General features: G+C 38.2%; 1 protein-coding gene across 1 annotated transcript in view; it reads left to right on the forward strand.

Annotated features, from left to right (window-relative positions):
- The window catches only part of KDM5A (lysine demethylase 5A), a 93573-nt gene that overhangs the window by 61693 nt on the left and 10796 nt on the right, over positions 1–21084 (forward strand). Inside the window, exons 20-27 of the mRNA XM_028120979.2 lie at positions 3253–3391; positions 6221–6400; positions 6983–7144; positions 9345–9896; positions 10266–10409; positions 16883–17042; positions 18140–18360; positions 20508–20918. Coding sequence (XP_027976780.1) covers positions 3253–3391; positions 6221–6400; positions 6983–7144; positions 9345–9896; positions 10266–10409; positions 16883–17042; positions 18140–18360; positions 20508–20918 — 1969 coding nt within the window. The remainder of the gene's footprint in view (positions 1–3252; positions 3392–6220; positions 6401–6982; positions 7145–9344; positions 9897–10265; positions 10410–16882; positions 17043–18139; positions 18361–20507; positions 20919–21084) is intronic.

Genomic DNA, 21084 nt, shown 5'->3' on the forward strand with positions numbered 1-21084 from the left:
GGATATTTTGCTCTCTAGTTGTCATGGAGAATACATACTAAAATGTATCCATAGCTTTTTGTTTGAAACCGTCAAATTACTCTGTGTCTTCAGATTCATGACAGTTCCAGGAGCATATTAAATGGGAAAAGTTAAATAACTTTGGAATGCAAAATCATGATTTGATATACTTGATGCAACTTATTGTAGTCTACAGAATGAGATTTTATTGGTAGTAATATTTGAAAACTTACTTTCTCTCATTTTTCCACATTTAATCAATCACTAAGTTTTAATGAGTTTGCCTCCAAAATGTCTTTCATATCTGTCTTTTTCAATTCCATTGTTGCTGACCTAGTTATGGTGCTCTTGTGTTTTCCCTTAATCTTTGCAATTCCGTATTTATGGAGTACCTACTACATGCCAGGCACTATTTCTAAGTGCAATAGAGATAGTAGGGGAAAAGACCCACAAAGTTCCTGCTGTAAAATAGAGCCAACATTCTAGTGGGGAGGGAGAGGTGAATAAGTGAATGAACAAATGGATGAATGAATTTCAGATAATTAAGTGTCATGAAGAAAATAAAATTAGTGAAGATACAGAGGGTGATAGGGTTTGGTGGGGATAGTGGAAAGTAGAATCTTTTGTTTTCTAACTTCTGTCAAAGTTAGCTTTCTGAAACACATCTACAATGTTCTTGGCCTCTTAGCATTGGTTAACACATGACCACTATTTTCTCAATATCCTCCTTCTTTGCTTTTGGCCTTCTCTCCCTGCCTCTCAAATAATGCCTTTCCTCAAGATTCTGGCCTAGACCACTTCTTTTTTCACTCTGTACATCTCCCTGGAAATTTCATCTAATATATTTTGTGGCTCCATTGGCCATCTTTATACTGATTAACTCCAAATTCTCATCTATAACATAGTTTTCATAGATACCATCTGCCCATTAGGTAGTTCCATCGGATGTCCTTTTGGTACCTCAAATTCCCCATATCCAGAATTGGATTCATTAACTCTTTCCCATCATCTCTTCCTTTCCTCCTTTTTTCTTTGAATTACACCTTTTTCCCCCCTCCTTTAAACAAGCTTTGGAAATTAACTTTGACCTTTCCTTTCCATTTACATACCTTCAACCTCAGTTAACTACCAAGTCATGTTGATTATACTCCCTCAATGTTTATCACTTCCATTCTTCTTTGGGGTGCTGTCATAGTTGGCCTAAATCATAGGCTCCGTGACCTCACCCTGCTCTCTCACATTCTCTACACTGCAACTAGTATTTTCCTAAAATACAGGTGTGGCTTTTTCACTCCCTTGGTTAGAGCCCTTCACTGTTTCCCATTCCCCTGGGGATGACATTTAGAGTCCTTCATCTGATTCATAAGACCATCTGTAATTTAGCCCTTAAGCAAGGGCTTAAGGATCTAGCCTCATCCCTTGCCATTCTTCCTTTGCATTCTGTGTTCCAAGCATAGTGATCCCCCTGCTTTCCTCAGATATGTCATGTTCTTTCTTGTCTCTGGACCTTCGCACATGCTCATTTTATTCTCCTCTGGAACACTTCCCTTCTGCCCATCCCCTATGGTGTACCACTACCCAGCCTCTGGTCCCAGCTTTCCTGACTCACTCCTATTCAAAAAGGATAAGAAAGCTTAGAAGTCACTTGTGGGAATCCTTCCATCACCTGCCGAGTTAGTTTAGGGTCCTCCTGCTGTATATTTTGATAGCGTCTTACAGTGCTATGAATAATCCCCCTCTACCACCACAAGATTAAAACGTTTCATGAGGCAAGGGCTCTATTACTCCTGTATATTAATAATCTCCAGGACCTACCACAATGCCTAGCACATAGTAGGATTCATGGATAATGAAACTGTTCCCACCCTCAGCTTCCTGTTGCTTCCATGGCAAAATTCATGGCTCTCGAGACCTCTTACATCTTTTTGCATCTTTCTTTCCTGTCAAATTCCCCACTTCTTGCTCTTAACTCCTACCTCACACCAGCTCCCATCTTAAACTGGACTACTAATTTTTTTTAAGATTTAATTAAAAAAAATTTTTTTTGTTATGTTAATCACCACACATTCATCATTAGTTCTTGATGTAGTGTTCCATGATTCATTGTGCATAACACCCAGTGCTCCACGCAGAACGTGCCCTCCTTAATACCCATCACCAGGCTAACCCATCCCCCCACCCCCCTCCCCTCCAGAACCCCCAGTTTGTTTTTCAGAGTCCATCGTCTCTCATGGTTCGTCTCCCCCTCTGACTTACTCCCCTTCATTCTTCCCCTCCTGCTATCTTCTTCTTTTTCTTTTTTCTTAACATATGTTGAATTATTTGTTTCAGAAGTACAGATCTGTGCTTCAACAGTCTTGCACAATTCACAGCGCTCACCATAGCACATACCCTCCCCAATGTCTATCACCCAGCCACCCCATCCCTCCCACCCCCCACCACTTAAGATTTAATTTTTAAATTAAAAAAATATATATAATCTCTACCCTCAAGTGGGGCTCGAACTCTTGACCCTGAGATCAAGAGCTACATGCTCTACCCACTGAGCCAGCCGGGTGCTCCAGGACCTCTAACTTATTTTTAAATGTTTCTTCATGTCTTTGTTCATTATATTCCTGGGTTTTTTTCCTTAACCTTTCACTTGAGAAAGTCACACTTTCTTAAGCCTCAGCTCAAAGCCTCAGCTCCTCTAAGCAGAATTAATCACAACTTCCCATAGTGGTGAGCCTGTAGTGATTTGCTCTTCGTCCCCAGTACATGTTTAATTCTTATCTTTTATTCTGATTTGTTGAGGATAAGGTCTATCTTACTCATCTTTTAACTGGGTGGTGTTGAATGTAGTTGAATTAAATGTATATGGTCAACATTACTGGACTTCTAGACTATTGCTTTCCACACTGCTGATACGTGTCTCTGACAATTTCAGATATTGTGGAGAACTAAAATAGATCCAGTTTAGTGTAGTGAAAAGAGCAAGGGATCTGAGACTCATTCTGAATCAGTATTTCAGCTGTGCCATTCATTGTATTAAATGACTTTGGGAAAATAATTGATTTTTGAGTTAAGGTTTTCTTATTTGTAAATTGGGAATAAAGGTAATAGCTGCTTTACCTCCCTTATAGGATGTGGTAAGAACTAAATGAAATCATGTATATGAAATTTCTATGCACATTCTAAAATGTTATTTAAATGTTGGTAGCAGTTTGACTTTTCCTCATGTATCTGCCCTATCTTTGTGTTTTTTTTTTTAAGACCACGGCACAGCGTGGCAAGTTTAGAAAGCATAGTGAATGAAGCCAAGAACATTCCAGCCTTTCTACCCAATGTGTTGTCCCTGAAAGAAGCATTACAAAAGGCTCGAGAATGGACGGCTAAAGTGGAAGCTATTCAGGTAAGGAGCCTCTTGAAGTATCCCACCATTTGGGTGATGCTCTCTTACAGATGAATCCTTTAAGCCTTTAATTCTTTAGAGTAGAATAACCATAATAAAATAATAGTGCTTAAAATTCAGTTCTTTCTGATTTTGCATTCAAAATAAATATTACCTATTTAAATGTTACTTGTTTCTGTTGACTCCCTGCTATGAAAGATGACAGAATTAGCTATTTATTTAACTCTTAGCAATAGGGAGTTTATTCCCTGCTGTATTCTTTGAATCTTTGCCATGTGTGCAAATAAATTTTAAAATAAGAGGCAGAAAAAAGAAAATGAAATTAATATTACTGAACACCGTAACATTCATGGTAGGTATTCTAGTTGTTTGGGAGTAGAAATGTGAGGGAAGGGTATAAAGACAGTACCTGGCCCTCAGAAAGACATGTATTATATATTTTAATTTAAAACAATATATAATATTCCTCCTGAATTACAAAAACCTTGCAGCATTTTCAGTATTGAGGATATACCTACTCTTTATTGTAGAACTATATCCAAAGAAAATGAAACCAACTCTCGGCTGTCCCAAGAGAAGAACATATTCTAGGTGTCAAGTTCTAATGACTTCTGTTTTAGTTTGTTTTCAGTTAACTTTTTCTGGGAGCTTCTTAGCTGCATATTTCTATGCTATTTAAAAAATTATCTCTGTTTTCCAAACTGAGGATTGCTGGAGGGGTGGTGGGTGGGTGGGAGGATAGGCTAAATGAATGATGGGCATTAAGGAGGGCATGGGTTGTGATGAGCACTGGGTGTTCTCTCTCAGTGATAAATCACTAAATTCTGTTCCTGAAACCAGTACTACACTATATGTTAACTAACTTGAATTTAAATAAAATATTGGAAGAAAAAAAATTATCTCTGTTTTCATCAGGACAGCTCCTCTGTTTCATCTTTAACCTATTTGAGGAGGTTGGTTGTCCTCAAATGTTTGATAACCCTTGGTTGGCTGTTAATTTATGACCACAAGACCAAGTCTACAAGTATAGATGGCTGTCTTGTGTTTCCTCTATAATTTTGAAGGACTTGCCCTCTGCCAAGCCCTCCCTTCAGTGGGGAGACTGACTCGTAGTTCTAAGTGGATAACTTCTGTTGACAGGCAGACTCTTCTTTAAGATACAGTGCTTGGGAGCAGGGTTAGTCAAGTCTTAGCCAGGAGGTCTTTCCTAGTCAAACAGCTATAGTTGGGTACAAGAAGGAGTAGCAGTAAACATGGTATTTCTCAACTGTATCTGTTTGAGTTTTCTTTTCTCTTCCATTTCACTATTCTTTAATCCTAATACCACAGTGATTTAATTATACCATTATAATGTCTCTTAGGGCTAGAACCTTCCCATTATTATTATTATTATTATTAAAATTTCACTTAAGTTGTACCTGGTTGGCTCACTCATTGGAGTGTGTGACCCTTGATCTCGGGGTTGTGAGTTCAAGCCCCACATTGGGTGTGGAGCCTACTTTAAAAAAAAAAATCACTTAAGTTTTTTGCCTTTATTTTTCCACATGTTTCAGTATAACTTTCAAAATGAATTTATAGGCAAATGAGTCAGTTAACATAGGAAATAACCTTTTATTGGAATGTCTATTTATAGCATGTAACTATGCCTTTCCCTCATTCAGGGCCTCTGAGTAACAGTGAATGTTAAGGACATATATACAGTTTCTTACAGGAATGGTTATGTGTTCTGTCTGCCTGGAGATTCATCCAATCTAAGCTATCTGAATTACTGCCTGTTGGCTGCCAACCCACTTCAGCTGTTCTTGCCAAATCCCTGGAATGGATTACTTACTAACCCTCTCACCTCATATAATGATTTATTTAGTAAATTTACAGCAGTAATAGTTCTAAAGACTTCATTACATGGAAATACTGAACCATTGTGACTTAGGCAAATATCTGTTCTCATCTGTATTTATGTAACATAAAATGGAGGTGGTTATCAGAACTAAAATACTGCTTTGTAATTGTTGGAAAAGTTTGAAAGACTTTGAAATAGGCAAAAGAAATTACCGGATGTCCTTTTTGTGGAGTACTGGATATTGTCTGGTGAACTCTCCAGGATTATCTCATTCTAGGAGTGTGTGCTGTAGATTTTCTTTGACCAGGCTATTTTACAACTCTGTCAATTATTAAAAAATGATAGTAATACAAATGAATTATGTCCATAGAAAATTAAATTTATCTATAACAGAACAATTTATTTCCCCATGGTAGAAAAGATGATTGAATTGTCCCATATGATATTAAATATCTGTTTCCATCTATTAGCAAATTTCTTCTCATTCCTGATTGTATTTATATATGTCTGTTCTTTTTTTTTTTTTTAAGATTTATTTATTCATTTTAGAGAGAGTGTGTGTGTGAACAGGAGAGGGGCAGGGGAGTAGGAGAAGGGAAGCAGACTCCCCGCTGAGCAGGGAGCTGGACACTGGACTTGATCTCCTAACCAGGAGATCATGACCTGAGCTGAAACCAAGAGTCGGACGCTCAACCGACTGAGCCACCCAGGTGCCCCTATATGTCTGTTCTTTAGATTCTTTTGAACTGATTTTTACGTCTTAACTGGTTCCCTCATTAATTAATAAAAATCTTTGACGGTATGAACTTACAGAATTTTTAAAAAGGACATTGGAAGCTCTATTAGTTCAAGAGATACAGTTAAGTTTAAAGAATAACACTTAATAAAAAACTTAACATTAAACTCTTTGTAAGATCTTCCAACCAATATCACTAGATAGACTCCATAAGAAAGTGCAAGTTGTGTGAGAATGCACTTTTGTTTTTCAGAGTGGCAGCAACTATGCTTACTTGGAGCAGTTGGAGAGCTTATCTGCTAAAGGGCGACCTATCCCTGTGCGCCTGGATGCGTTGCCCCAGGTAGAATCACAAGTAGCAGCTGCACGGGCATGGAGAGAACGGACCGGGCGGACCTTTCTTAAGAAGAATTCTAGCCATACCTTGTTGCAGGTAAAGAACAGTTGGTAATTTAATACCTGTAGGTAGGGGTTTTATTGGTGAGGGTTGTTTTCAGTTTATCTGGTCATGGTTATATAAGTGATTCCTATTAAGTGATATCAAATGTTGACTGGAAATCTGGAGCCTTAGGCAGACTTATCTCCAGTTCATCTTGTACTGTGTCCAGATAAAGTAATCAGCCTGGATCTTATCTCTGTTACTAATGGATTCTGTCCTTGAAATATTTTATACTCCTTACCCTTTTCATCTTGAGCAGTTGAACATCCTAGTAGTTAAAGGGCATAGGCTTTGGAGTAAGGTACTTTCATGTTGAGCACTGGCTCTCTAATTGCTAAGCCTGTGTCCTTGGGTAAGTTGTTTTCTTTCTGAGCCTTAGTTCCCTGGTTTGTGAAATACAGATGATACACCTACTACAGAGGGTTGTTTTAAGGTTTGAGTTAGGTGTGTGTAGAAGGTACATAAGAAAGTGCCTCAGACAAGATGAGTGGTCAGTAAATGGTTCCTTTTTATTGTTTTCAGTTTTAAGATTTTTTTTTTAAAACTAGAACTCAGTGTTTGGTTTTATTTTTGTAGGTGCTAAGTCCCCGGACTGACATTGGTATATACGGGAGTGGTAAAAACAGAAGGAAAAAAGTAAAAGAACTAATAGAAAAAGAAAAAGAAAAGGATCTGGACCTTGAACCTCTGAGTGATCTGGAGGAAGGATTGGAGGAAACCAGAGATACAGCTATGGTGGTAAGAAATTATGTAATGCATTTTGAGTCTACTTCGTGAATACAAAATTCTATGAGGATATTAGCAGATGCACTGGTTTTAATGTTCTTAACTATTTTTATTTGTGTATACTTTATCTTTGGCTTTATAGTAAAATATTTCATTTTTTGTATTTGTAATTGAAGTTTATTAGTCTGCTCTCTCCCTAAAATTGTCTTTTCCATAATCTCTGTTCTTTTTTTTTTAAGTTGTTTTTTTTTTTTTTTTTTGCGAGAGAGAGAATAAGAGACAGAGAGCATGAGAGGGAGGAGGGTCAGAGGGAGAAGCAGACTCCCTGCCGAGCAGGGAGCCTGATGCAGGACTCGATCCCGGGACTCCAGGATCATGACCTGAGCCAAAGGCAGTTGCCCAACCAACTGAGCCACCCAGGCACCCCTCCATATCTCTGTTCTTTATTATTGTTTTAATAGTTGTCTAATATTCCATCAAATTGTCCATAATTTAACACTTTTCTGATACATCAAATATTTTCATTATTACTAATGTTTGCTATTATGGATAATATAAAGTGAACTTCTTTATAAAGTCTTTAACTTTTTTCAAATTATTTTCCTATACTTGGCTCTTAGGAATGTGATTACTGGGTTAGAATTTAATAGCATTTTGTGACATTTAATCCTGTGCTTTTAAAAGGAATTATATCCGTTTAATGATACCAGCTGCTATTTAAAATATCTCCTTTCTCTTCTTAGTCTCATTCATAATATAGTGAGTGCTCAGGAAAATACTTGTAACTCATTAGAATGATGGGTGTTTTTGGAGAGGAGGAGGAATGTGTGAAGATGACTACGAGCCTGAGGATGTAAAGAGAAATAAAAAATGAGTTTGGACTGTATGTAACAGTAGGGAATTACATACATTAAGTCACTTGATAACAGATGTTTCTGCCTACAAATGATCCTGGGTTTTTTTGTTTTGTTTTGTTTTGTTTTAAGATGTATTTATTTGAGAGAGAGCACACAAATGCATGAGCGGGGCAGGGAGGGATAGAAGGAGAGAGTGGAGGGAAGCCGACTCTCCACACAGGGGGGAGCCTGATGCAGGGTTCAATCCCCTGACCCCAAGACCACAACCTTAGCTGAAACCAAGAGCTGGATGCTAAACTGACTTAGCCACCCAGGCGCCCCCAAATGATCCTGTTTTGAGGCCAGTAGAAATGATTTATTAGCGAGCCTACCTAACAGGTCAGTCTTGCCAGATGAATAGAACTGGAAATTATTTCAAAATTGTTTCAGAGTTACCACAGTTTGAAAAAGAAAATATACTGACAGTGTTCCTGATAATTAAATTGTTTACTTTTATTTATTTTTTTGAAATGAATTACATAAAACCTTGTTATAATTGGCCATCAGACTTTGTTATTCTACTTCTACATGAGTTGGAGAGGCTGTTTAGAAAGAAATAAGAATTGGGCACCTGGGTGGCTCGGTTGGTTAAGCGACTGCCTTCGGCTCAGGTCATGATCCTGGAGTCCCGGGATCGAGTCCCGCATCGGGCTCCCTGCTCAGCGGGGAGTCTGCTTCTCCCTCTGACCCTCTTCCCTCTCGTGCTCTCTGTCTCTCATTCTCTCTCTCTCAAATAAATAAATAAAATCTTTAAAAAAAAATAAAAGCTTATCTTAAAAAAAAAAAAAAAGAAAAAAGAATTGACTGTATAGAAGTCACCCCCAGGGAAGGAATTACAAGGGGATAGGGAAGTAATATTTATTGGATGTTTACCTTGTGTGAGGCACCAAGTTAGGCACTTTCATGTGTTATTTAATCCTCAAAACAACAAAATGAGGTTGGTTGGTATCCTCATTTTTCAGAAAACAGATTCAGAAAACTTGTGCGCCAGATCATCCGTTTCTAAGTACAAGCACCAGGCTTTTTGCTCAGGTTGCTTGACTCCAAGGCATATTATCTTTCTACTGCACCCTACAGAAGAGTTCAAAGTACCCTACTGATATAAATTGTCCAAATATGGTAGCACTTTGCCCATTTCACAGATGAGGAATGTTTGCACCCAAATTACAGGAAATGATTGATAAATGTTTGTTTTTAAGGACAATAATTTGTTACAATGAGGGCACAACGTGGAGATGATCCCTCAGCTCTGAGGATTTGGCATTTTTGGAATATTTTGCAGTGACTCTTTTTAATTAAATGTTTGTTGTATACAGGTGGCGGTTTTCAAAGAACGGGAGCAAAAAGAGATTGAAGCCATGCATTCCCTCAGAGCAGCCAACCTAGCCAAGATGACAATGGTAGACCGCATAGAAGAAGTAAAATTTTGCATTTGCCGCAAGACAGCCAGTGGGTTTATGCTACAGTGTGAGCTCTGCAAAGACTGGTTCCATAACAGCTGTGTTCCCCTTCCTAAATCAGGTTCCCAAAAAAAAGGGTCTAGCTGGCAGGCTAAAGAAGTAAAATTCCTTTGCCCTCTTTGTATGCGGTCTCGAAGGCCAAGGTTAGAGACTATTCTCTCACTCCTGGTATCCCTTCAGAAGTTGCCTGTACGTTTGCCCGAAGGAGAGGCCCTGCAGTGTTTGACAGAACGAGCTATGAGTTGGCAAGATAGAGCACGGCAGGCCCTAGCCACAGATGAACTGTCCTCTGCCCTAGCCAAACTGTCTGTGTTGAGCCAGCGCATGGTGGAGCAGGCAGCTCGAGAAAAGACTGAGAAGATCATCAGTGCAGAACTCCAGAAAGCAGCTGCTAATCCAGACTTGCAGGCAAGTTTAGGGTTTTCTTTTTTTTATTTCATGGGATTATGTGTGTAAATAGTAAATCAAACATATCTTATCAGCTGATTAGGAAAACAACAGCAAGTTGCCAGCAGCTGTGTTATCCATAACATCTTTCTGGATACACCTATAGGATTTTTTTGGGTATATACCTAGGTCATTTTAGTGAACCATTACCTGGAAATATCATTGAGATGGACCTTGGCATCATAACCAAATAATTTGATCGGTACTAACTGTTGAATTTTGTTGGCCACTTTGCAAGTTCATTACATTTAGGTGGTCTTAAGTGCACATTCATTACCCTTGTTTATTTAGTATGTCCCTCTGTTCATCTTGGAATTGTTTGTTGTTTAGGGACACTTACCTAGTTTCCAGCAATCTGCTTTTAACCGGGTGGTGAGCAGTGTATCTTCTTCCCCTCGACAAACGATGGACTATGATGATGAAGAAACAGATTCTGATGAAGATATCCGGGAGACATATGGCTATGACATGAAGGTAATTAATGGACAGGCATACCTGATCACTGGGCTTGTTAAAACTATTGAACACTGATGTTTGAAGCCTGGAAGTAGAAGCGAAAGCTAATCGATTTATCCTGGGTTTATGGTGATAGCATTTTTTTCTAAGCCCCCCAAAATATAGATAAAACAATTTTTTTTAAAGGATGGAATTTTTAAAAAATCTGTGTTTATTTTCTTCACCTTGTAACTCCTTATGACCTAAAGGGACTGGAAAAATTAGGCATTTAGATTACTGAAAGCTTTCGTGGCTTATTTCAGTATTTCGTTTCCTTTGAGTTGTTCAAATCTGTATAGTTACGTTTTAAGAACCCATTCTAGCTGTGTTTCGATTCTTTTGCTCTGATCTCTCATCTGGATGGTGCTAGATAGAATGTCCTATTCAGAGATGAGTTATACTTGGGCCCGTGGTTCAGATTTGCAGAGTTACAGCTGCAGCTAGAACAAATTACCCTCAATATGATTCTTTTTTTTTTTTTTTTAAGATTTTATTTCTTTGACTGAGACACAGTGAGAGAGGGAATACAAGCAGGGGGAGTGGGAGCGGGAGAAGCAGGCCCTGATGTGGGGCTCCATCCCAGGACCTTGGGATCATGACCTGAGCTGAGGGCAGACGCTTAACGACTGAGCCACCCAGGCGCGCCCCCCCCATGTGGTCTTTTGATAATGACACTGCACTGGTTTTGGCAAGTTTGTTTTGTGTTGGATCCTATTGGCCTTTTATTATTTTGTGTCAGGCCCAAGCCCTTTGTCTTTTACCTAGTAATAACATGATCTAGGCAGAAACTCTGCCAGGTTACAGTTAATTCATTGATCTGTTTTATATTAGTCTTTGTTGAACTGTAGAATTTGTGTCTGTAATCAGAGAGTTCATACTCTGATATGTGAAAAAATGAGGGTGCATTTTTCCCCCTACTCTTCAACTACCTTTTCCTTTGTCCTTTCAGTGTGCAAATCAGGTAGGTAAGCTCATTCTTAGAGCATGAATATCATCAGCATTAAAAAACGGATAGGGGCACCTGGGTGGCTTAGTCGTTAAGTATCTGCCTTTGGCTCAGGTCATGATCCCAGGGTCCTGGGATCGAGCCCCGCATCCGGCTCCCTGCTCCGCGGGGAAGCCTGCTTCTCCCTCTCCCACTCCCCCTGCTTGTGTTCCTTCTCTTGCTGTGTGTCTGTCAAATAAATAAATAAAATCTTGAAAGAAAAACTCAACGAATATAAAATTAAAACCATCCATCATAGATGCTTATAAATTATCTGCTGTAAAATATTTTTCTCAAGATAAAAATTGATCTTGGGGGAATGTTTTAATGAGGGTATTTTTAGTTTTATGAATTAAAGACTTGAGCAAAATTGAAACCAAGGTAAAGGTCTAAAGGAGCAGCTGAACAGGAATGCAGCCCATGCCACATATAAGTTAGTTAGCTAATACTAGAATTGCTGGTTTACTATGCTTAGAGGCCTTTGATACCTGGGTTGCCTGGGTTGTTCTCTTTCTAGCACAGTAAGTATCAGCCAGTACTCTAGAATTGCTAAATGGGATGGACTTTGTTTGGAAGCATTTTGGAAACCTATGAAAACAAAATATCACAAGTATTACATGATTTTAGGGCTAGGGACCAAAACTGGTTTGATACGGTTGTATAGAGTTGTCTTTTTTTTATAAAATTTATATAGCTTTGTTAGCTTATGGGCTCTCCTTTGGTAGGGGGCACTTTATAATATGAATTAGAAATTTATAGTGTTAGCAATATATTTGACAGCTTAGAAGAATAGAAGAATGGTAGGTGCAAGACTTAGGGTAATTCTTGACAAATCAGGAAACAACAAATGTTGGTGAGGATGCGGATAAAGGGGGACCCTCTTACACTGTTGGTGGGAATGCAAGCTAGTACAGCCACTCTGGAAAACTGTATGGAGGTTCCTCAAGAAGTTAAAAATAGAGCTACCCTACAACCCATCAATTGCAATGCTAGGTATTTACCCCAAAGATACAAGTGTAGTGACCCAAAGTGTTTTTAACAGCAATGTCCACAATAGCCAAACTGTGGAAAGAGCTGAGATGTCCATTGACAGATGAATGGATAAAGAAGATGTGGTATATACACACAATGGAATATTACTTGGTCATCAGAAACAATGAATACTAGCATTTACATCTATGTGGATGGAACTGGAGGGTATTATGCCGAGTGAAATAAGTCAGTTGAGAAAGACAGTTCTATGGTTTCACTCATAAGTAGAATATAAGAAACAGTACAGAGGATCATGGGCGGGGAGGGAAAACTGAATGAGAAGTTATCAGAGAGGGAGAAAAACCATGAGAGACTCTTAACTATAGGAAACAAACTGAGGGTTGCTGGAGGGGAAGGGGGTGGGGGAATGGGGTAATTGAGTGGTGGGCATTAAGGAGGGCCCATGATGTGATGATGAGCGCTCAGTGTTATAGGCAGCTGATGAATTATTGAACTCTGCATCTGGAACTGATGATGTACTATATATTGGCTAATTGAATTTAAATTTTTTTAAAAAAGGTAATTCAGGGTCACATTTACCTTAATGTAGGTTAAAAATATTTAAAAAAATTAAACTCTTGAGTATTTTCCCATAGATAAGCACTTACTGCATAATTAAAATTTTATTTGTTTGATTTAGTTAGTTAGTTTGGTGATTTTTCCCTTTATATGATGTTCCCTGATGGTGACCATGAATTCATCTTTAAAATAGTTGAATTTAGTAGTATCTTGGCTTGAGAGAGAGCCCCTTACCAGTTTAGGAAGAAGAGTAGGTAATTACATAGAAAAATAAAATCAGTCATTTGATCTTAGTTATCATAGCATTTAATTTGTGCTTTGCGTTGTTGGATTACTTCATTTGCATGTAATATCTTGTAATCACCACTGAATCACTGAGCAGCAATTCAGGAAAATCATTACTTAGGAAAATATATGTTTAATGAAGCGAAGTCTGTCATGGATCTTTTGCCTGTGTGCCTGGCATAACCTTTCATATACTCATATGATCATTTCCTTTTAAGGCATATTGTTTCCCTTTACAGAAACTGTCTATCCATATCACAGTTTATATTTTGCAAATGCGTGTATGTGCAGAATTGCACATCATAAAGGAGGATATACAACAGTAGTAGCTGTTATCTTCCGGGAAGTTCTTCTTTGCAGCCCAGTAATTGCTTATTTTAAAAATGAGAAAGGCAAGTAAAACACTTAGATTCTTTTAGGTTTTCATCTCCACCCTTTTTAATGCTTGGACGGCTTGAGCTTTGGTGGAAATTGAGTCGGTTTTGTCTGAGAGTTTAGTCCAGCATGATAACCAGATAAGATGGAGTGACAGATCTGTATATAAAACACATTTCTCACAGAGAGGACATTCTGCCTTTCCTGTATATTTGCCATTAATGGGACTGAACTATAATTTTCCTCCTTAGGGAGAGTAGTTTGTTTAAGCTTGTCAGTTCTTTTACTTTCAGCCTATCTCTTTCTTTACATTTAAAATGTGTCTCTTGAGGATAGCATATATAGTAGGGTCCTTTCTGGACTGTAATTCTGCATCTGTATGTATTTGTAAAATACTGTTGAGTCTTGTTTTTTGTGTTTTATTTTTTAAGTAGTATTACAATCTCTGTCTTTTAATTGTGGGTGTTTAGTCCATTTTCATTTAATGTAGTTGTTGACATGGTTGTGTTTAAGTTGATCATCTTGCTATTAATTTTTAATCTCTTGTATTTTCTTTGTTGCTCTTTTCCTGCCTTCTTTGGGTTAATTGAAAAAAATTTTAATGTTTGATTTTATTTCCTTTATTGACTTCTTGCCTTATACCTCTTTTTGTTTGTTTATGTATTTTCAGGGATTGTTCCAGGATTAACAATGTGTCTTTAACTTATCAAAGTCAGTATTGTATGTGTTCACTTTTCATGCTTCACCTTGGGGGAAGTAATTTTTTTTTTTTTTTACAAATCTCTTTTTAGCTATCATTATTTTCCGTCATTATTTTTTGATCACTGTGCTTTCCATTTTGGAAATTTAACAGAAAGTTCCCTGTATGAGTAACAATGAAATGAGTAGAGTCAAAGTCAGAAAAGACAATTCTGGTCTATGAGAAAAAGCATATGGGAACAAAAGTAGGAGAGAACTAAAGTACTCTTCAATCTCTTGCTTTTTAGGGCTTAAATTCTTGAATAGGGAAGAAGACTATGAACTGCTATTCCTAAATTCTCAGTGAGTGGCATTGTTTCCAGAATCCTCTTACAAAACCTTTTAAGTATCCTATTTAAGGATTATCTCATGATAATAGTAGATCTTCTCGTGTACCCCACCAAGAGAATCAGGTATCACGTTAGTCATGAAGCTGTTGGCTCCTCTCCTAACTCACACTTCCGTACTCTGCTTTGTGATACTGGGCCTTGGGCTCTACACTAGGGGCTGGTAAACTTGTTCTGTAAAGTAATGTATATATGTCAATACACATTAATATGCAATAATATATGTTAATAGTGTATACATATGTGCATGTGTATTCACACACAGACACATACACACGTAAAGCTTAGTAAATATTTTAGGTTTTGTAAGCCACATATGGTCCCTAGTGCATATTCTTTTTTTCCCCACAACTCCTTAAAAACATAGACTATTCTTACCTCATACTCCATACAAAAAATGAGCTGCCAACTGGGTCGCAGTATGCCAACCAACTCCTGCTCTACATATTTGTTCCCCGCCTGCTGCCTTCCTTCTGCCAATAGAGGACATTAGGAAATATTAAAAGGCCTGGACAGTGAGAAGGGACATGATCTTTCCCTTGTTTTGTTTTCTGTGTGTATCATTATCTGAACTGCATGCTTTTGTTTTTTTTTAATTTTTTTAGATTTTATTTATTTATTTGACAGAGAGAGACACAGCGAGAGAGGGAACACAAGCAGGGGGGAGTGGGAAAGGAGAAGCAGGCTTCCCGTGGAGCAGGGGGCCTGATGCGGGGCTCAATTCCAGGACCCTGAGATGATGACCTGAGCCGTAGGCAGATGCTTAACCAACTGAGCCACCCAGGCACCCCGTTTTTTTTTTTTTTTTCCTTTTGCTTTTTTTTACTCGGGCAGTGGGACCTGGGTCTAGTTTGTAGCTGTTTTTTCACATCCCCGAAACCAACCACATCACGTTCCATTAGAGAGAGCAGAACTAACTGGCCAGCACTTCCTTCTCAGAGGTCTGGCTCCCACCTCTGCAGGGCCCCTTCTCTGAGCTTGTAGGTTCTAATAACCCCACTTCCTCCCTTTCCTACCTTAAACTCTAGGGTTGACAACTCTTTCTTGGTGTTAGCTCGGTGTTTCTGTTTTGTCTTTTCAGGCCTTTAATGTACATCTAATCAGTTCACTTAATTAAATTATCCTTGTTGAAATGCCTGTGATTTCTGCCTTCCTGATTGCATGCTACCATTAAAGCTGTACATATGAGCTTCTGGAAACTAACTGCAGGGGAGAATCATCTTAGAACTAATTAGAGCTGTCAGAAGTGTATAATTTGAATATTGTCAGGCTCTTCATTGTATTAAGTAAGAACAATCGGTAAGGAAGAGCAATTGATAAGCTTCTAGGTTTGAAAACCTTTAGAGAGAACTAAATGATTTGTGTCCTTTTGATGTCACATCTAAACTTTTCTTCCCTTCCTAAGTCCGTTTTAAGTTTCAAGGTTCTCCAGCTTGTGGGTATAGGAGTTTTTATGAGTTGTAGACTGAAGAAGGTAGATTATTTAATAGTAATTTTCTTGTAGGTTTTTTATCTCTGTTGATTGTTTTTGAGGTTTACTCTTTCCCTTTTGGCTTAAAACTGTAGTCATTACTGTCCCCCTCCCCCCCCCCCATTGTGGGCATTTTCTGTCTTATTTAATTTTAAGGTCATATTTTTATTTATTTTTTAATTTAAATTCAGTTACTTAACATATAATTTATTATTGGTTTCAGAGGTGGAGTTCAGTGATTCATCAGTCTTACATAATACCCAGTGCTCATTGCATCACGTGCCCTCAATGCCCATCACCCACATACCCCATCCCCCCACCCTCCTCTCCTCCAGCTACCCTGTTTGTTTTTTATGATAAGAGTCTCTTATGGTTTGTCTCCCTCTCTGATTTTGTCATTTTTTTTTTCTTCTCTTCCCCTATGATCCTCTCTTTTGTTTCTTAAATTCCACATATGAGTGATATCATATGATAATTGTCTTTCTCTGATTGACTTATTTCGCTTAGCATAATACCCTCTGGTTCCATCCATGTTGTTGCAAATGGCAAAATTTCAGTTTTTTTGATGACTGAATAGTATTCCATTAAGGTCATATTTTTAGTATATTGCAAGCTTTAACTTGAAAGCCTGCATTTAAATCCTTGTCACGGTAAATGAAGTGGTTCTAATCCTGAATACCCTTCTTGGTTTCTTCCGCAGGACACAGCCAGTGTGAAGTCCTCTAGTAGTTTGGAACCCAATCTTTTTTGTGATGAAGAAATTCCCATCAAGTCTGAAGAGGTGGTCACTCACATGTGGACAGCGCCTTCATTCTGTGCAGAACATGCTTATTCTTCTGCTTCTAAGAGTTGTTCTCAAGGTATTACCCTTTAAAACAGTGTGAAGAAGATATACCTGAAACCAGTGACGAAAAACGTTGTATTAATCAAGGCTATGAATCCCTCTTTTTAAAATTTATTATTATTATTATTAAAGATTATTTATTTTAGAGGGGGAGGGGCCAGAGGGAGACGGAGCGAGAATCTCAAGCAGACCTCATGCCAAGGGCAGAGCCTGACACGGGGCTCAATCTCACGGCCCTGAGATCATGACCTGAGCCAAAACCAAGAGTCAGATGCTTAACCAGCTGTGCCACCCAGGTGCCCCAGACTATGAATCCCTCTTTAAATGTACATCCTGGCCATGAAATGCTAGTAAAACCTAAAAATGCAATTTTGATTAGGAAAAGCTAAGTCTCTATATGCATTTTATGTTACTAAGTGGTAACCTAAAAAAAACTTACATGGAATTATTGAATCCTAATAAGAACTTTAGAGGCCCTCTAGTCCCATCTCTATATAAAATCTCTGATAGGCCTCTGTTTGTTCATTACCAGTTGTTGAACTTGCTGCTTTTTGAGAATATTCATTGTTTTAGAAAGTTTTAAGTGCTAGAACTTCTTCCTTCCCTTGGTAGATAATTGCCCTCATATGTCTACTTTGCTTTTCCCTAGTGAAAATACATCACACTGCGGTAGGTCACACGTCTGGGAAGTAAGGGGTGTTTCTCTTTTCATAGTAAAATTCAGGATCTTATGGACTAGCAAATTACTGTTGCTAGTTTATTATAGGCAGCTCATGTGCTTAATCTTTTGGGGTCCCCTCTAAAATGGAGAGAGAATGGATTAAGAGATTCTTTCCCATTCTCCTTCCACTGTTCAGTCACAGAATAAAAAATCAATGAGAAACCAGGGTTTTACTCTAACCAATTTTTTAGAGTGGGCATTAGAATTCTAGATCTTTTTGTTTTGTATTTTTTGAAGATTTCCTTTTCACTTTCATATGGATACAGTGATTTCAGATATCTAAAGTCAGTATTGGAGGAGGAGGGACCATTCCCTTAAATATTTATTTTGGAAACATTACATTTTTTCCATAGTTTTCATTTTTTTGTTTTGTCTTATATTTTATTGGAAAGGTTCTAGCACCCCAAGGAAACAACCTCGGAAGAGCCCTTTGGTGCCCCGAAGTTTGGAACCTCCAGTGTTAGAGTTGTCACCTGGAGCTAAAGCCCAGCTGGAAGAACTTATGATGGTTGGAGATCTCCTAGAAGTATCTCTGGATGAGACTCAACACATATGGCGGATTTTGCAGGCCACACATCCACCTTCTGAAGACAGATTCCTGCATATCATGGAGGCAAGGATTTAAAGCTTACTTAAACAGTGGTTTTAACATTTTAGAATGCCTTGGTTCTTTGGAGGTGCCACAAATGCCAGGATGGGGATGGCTGAGTGGGTAGTACTGTGGCTGTCCTCCTTTTCCATTAAGCCAAATGTAATTCTGCTTTATGGTCTTACTGCGATTTTATGTAATATTTTGGGGAAAAAAAACCAAACACCATTTCCACTAAAAAGAAAGGAGGGTACTGAAAACTCCCCAGTTTTTCTCTTAAGGAAGGAACAGCTTCCTTAGCCCATATTCCCACTGTTGAAAGGCCCAAAAAAGAAGGCTCAAGAAAATACAGCGGTTAAAAAAAAAAGAAGCAAGGGAAGGGCTAAGTAGGGGAGGAGGGGGGCAACAAGAGGGAAGGGTTAAATAGAAAGCAGATTGGGGTGGGAGAGAGCGTCTACTACATTCATATATTAATACTTAAATAGCAGTTTGTAGTTTATACAGTGTTTTTATATCCATGATCTCACTCAGTCCTCAGCATAAATAATCCTGAATGGAAGAGAGGAAAGGATAGACCTATTTCTACATATGAAAAAATTAAGGGTCAGAGAGGTGGAAACTTCCCTAGGTCAGACATTTGGTAAAAACAGAGAGAACTGGATTCCAACTCTGGCATTTGACTCCTAGTATTTTTTACATTATTCTTTTCCATTACTTATTTTGATGCAGTGGAATGATACAGTGTCACTGACAGTTGATACTACACTGGGCAGATGATAGTTAGCTTTTGGTTTGGAATTCAGATCAAAGTTAGCCTGATTTAGATAGTGTTTTCCAAAATACAAAAGGTTTTCTTCACATCCATTATCTCATCTGATCCTCTTTATTTTACACATAAGCAAACACAAACTAATGAGAAGGTAGATACATAGTTCGAGATGTGATAGACTTAGGACATTTATAATGCAGTGTTCTGCTGCATTCTGCAGTTTCTTAGGTTCCTGTCAAAGATTTTTCAGTCTCAAATATGTCACAAAATGAATTCTCAGGTGGTATTTCTTAAGTAATTATCAAGCTTATGTTTTTCAGTATTTCTTTTTCTACCTCCTCCTTGTTCTTCCTGTTGCTAGACATACTTTTACTATTAAAAATTTTTAATGCTGGGGCACCTGGGTGTCTCAGTAGGTTAAGCATCCTGACTCTTATTTTCAGCTCAGGTTGTGATCTCAGGGTTGTGGGATCCAGCACTGCACTGGGCTCCGTGCTCAGCAGGGAGTCTGCTTGGGATTCTGTCTCTCTACCCCTCCCCCCATTCGTATGCATGCCCTCTCTCTCTCTCCCCCCCCAATAAATAAATAAATAAAATCTTTTAAAAAATTAAATTTTTTTAATGTTTATTACATAGACATATAGTAGAAATTGGAACAATATTAGAAAATTGAAAAATAAGGGTTTTTTTTGCTTTGTCACATCAGCTATTCTCTAGCCCTTGCCAAAGTCACTACATGTGTTTTGTAATGAGATCATGGATATAATTTTTTTGTTTTACCAACAATTTTAGTCACTTCTTAGCCATCAGGAATTTATTAATTGTGAGTTAATAAAGAACTCTAGTAGTGGTAAATGAAGACCAAGAAAGTTATTACATAATTCAGTGTACATTTAGTACTTTTAGCTTTATATGTATGTTTTATCTCAATTAGACATGCTACAGTACTATACTAATATAGGCTGACAATGATCTTTTTTCCCTAGTAAGCTAAAGTCAGATGTTTTCTATAGGCTTGCCATTATTTTCTATTTTCATTGAATATTTGCTTTCTTAAAATGTCTTTAAAATATCTTTAGAACATTTATTGTGGTATAATGTACCCAACATAAAATTTACCATTTTAATCCATTTTAAGTATAAAATTCACTTGTATTAATGGCATTTACAGTGTTACACAAGTATTGCCACTGTCCATTTCCAGAACTTCTCAATTATCCCAAACAGAACCTCTGTACTCATTAAATAGTAAGTCCCATTTTCTCCTTACGTCAGCCCCCAGTAACCACTGTTCTCCTTCCTGTCTCTATGAAGTTGTCTATTCAAGGTACCTCCTGCAAGAGAATAAAACTTTTTTTAAATGTCTTGCTTTAAAATTCTTTCTACTTTTATATTGTTGAAGGATGACAGCATGGAAGAGAAACCATTGAAAATAAAAGGAAAAGACTCTTCAGAGAAGAAGCGGAAACGGAAGCTAGAAAAAGTAGAACAGCTTTTTGGAGAAGGAAAACAGAAGTCCAAGGAGTTAAAGAAAATGGATAAACCTAAAAAGAAGAAATTAAAACTAAGTGCAGAAAAATCAAAGGAGCTGAATAAACTGGCCAAGAAATTGGCAAAAGAAGAAGAGAGAAAGAAAAAGAAGGAGAAGGCTGCTGCAGCCAAAGCTGACCTTGTGAAAGAGACTACTGAGAAGAAGAGAGAGAAAAAGGTGCTGGACATCCCCTCAAAGTACGACTGGTCTGGAGCAGAGGAGTCCGATGACGAAAATGCTGTGTGCGCCGCACAGAACTGCCAGCGGCCCTGCAAGGACAAGGTGAGCTCTAACCGTGTACACCCCTGGGAGAGCGGCCAAGCAGCAGCAGGCGCGAGACAGAGGCCTGATGTCATGAGAATCTGGTTTTGATTCCAGGATTTGGGCTTCCAGCAGAATATGTTTTCTACAGTTTCTATAAACTGTTTTGAATTATGAGGCTCTTAGG

The sequence above is a fragment of the Eumetopias jubatus genome, unplaced genomic scaffold (assembly GCF_037043125.1).
Source record: "Eumetopias jubatus isolate StellerSeaLion01/CBP00866 unplaced genomic scaffold, mEumJub1_p1.0 scaffold_8, whole genome shotgun sequence".
Lineage (NCBI taxonomy): Eukaryota > Metazoa > Chordata > Mammalia > Carnivora > Otariidae > Eumetopias > Eumetopias jubatus.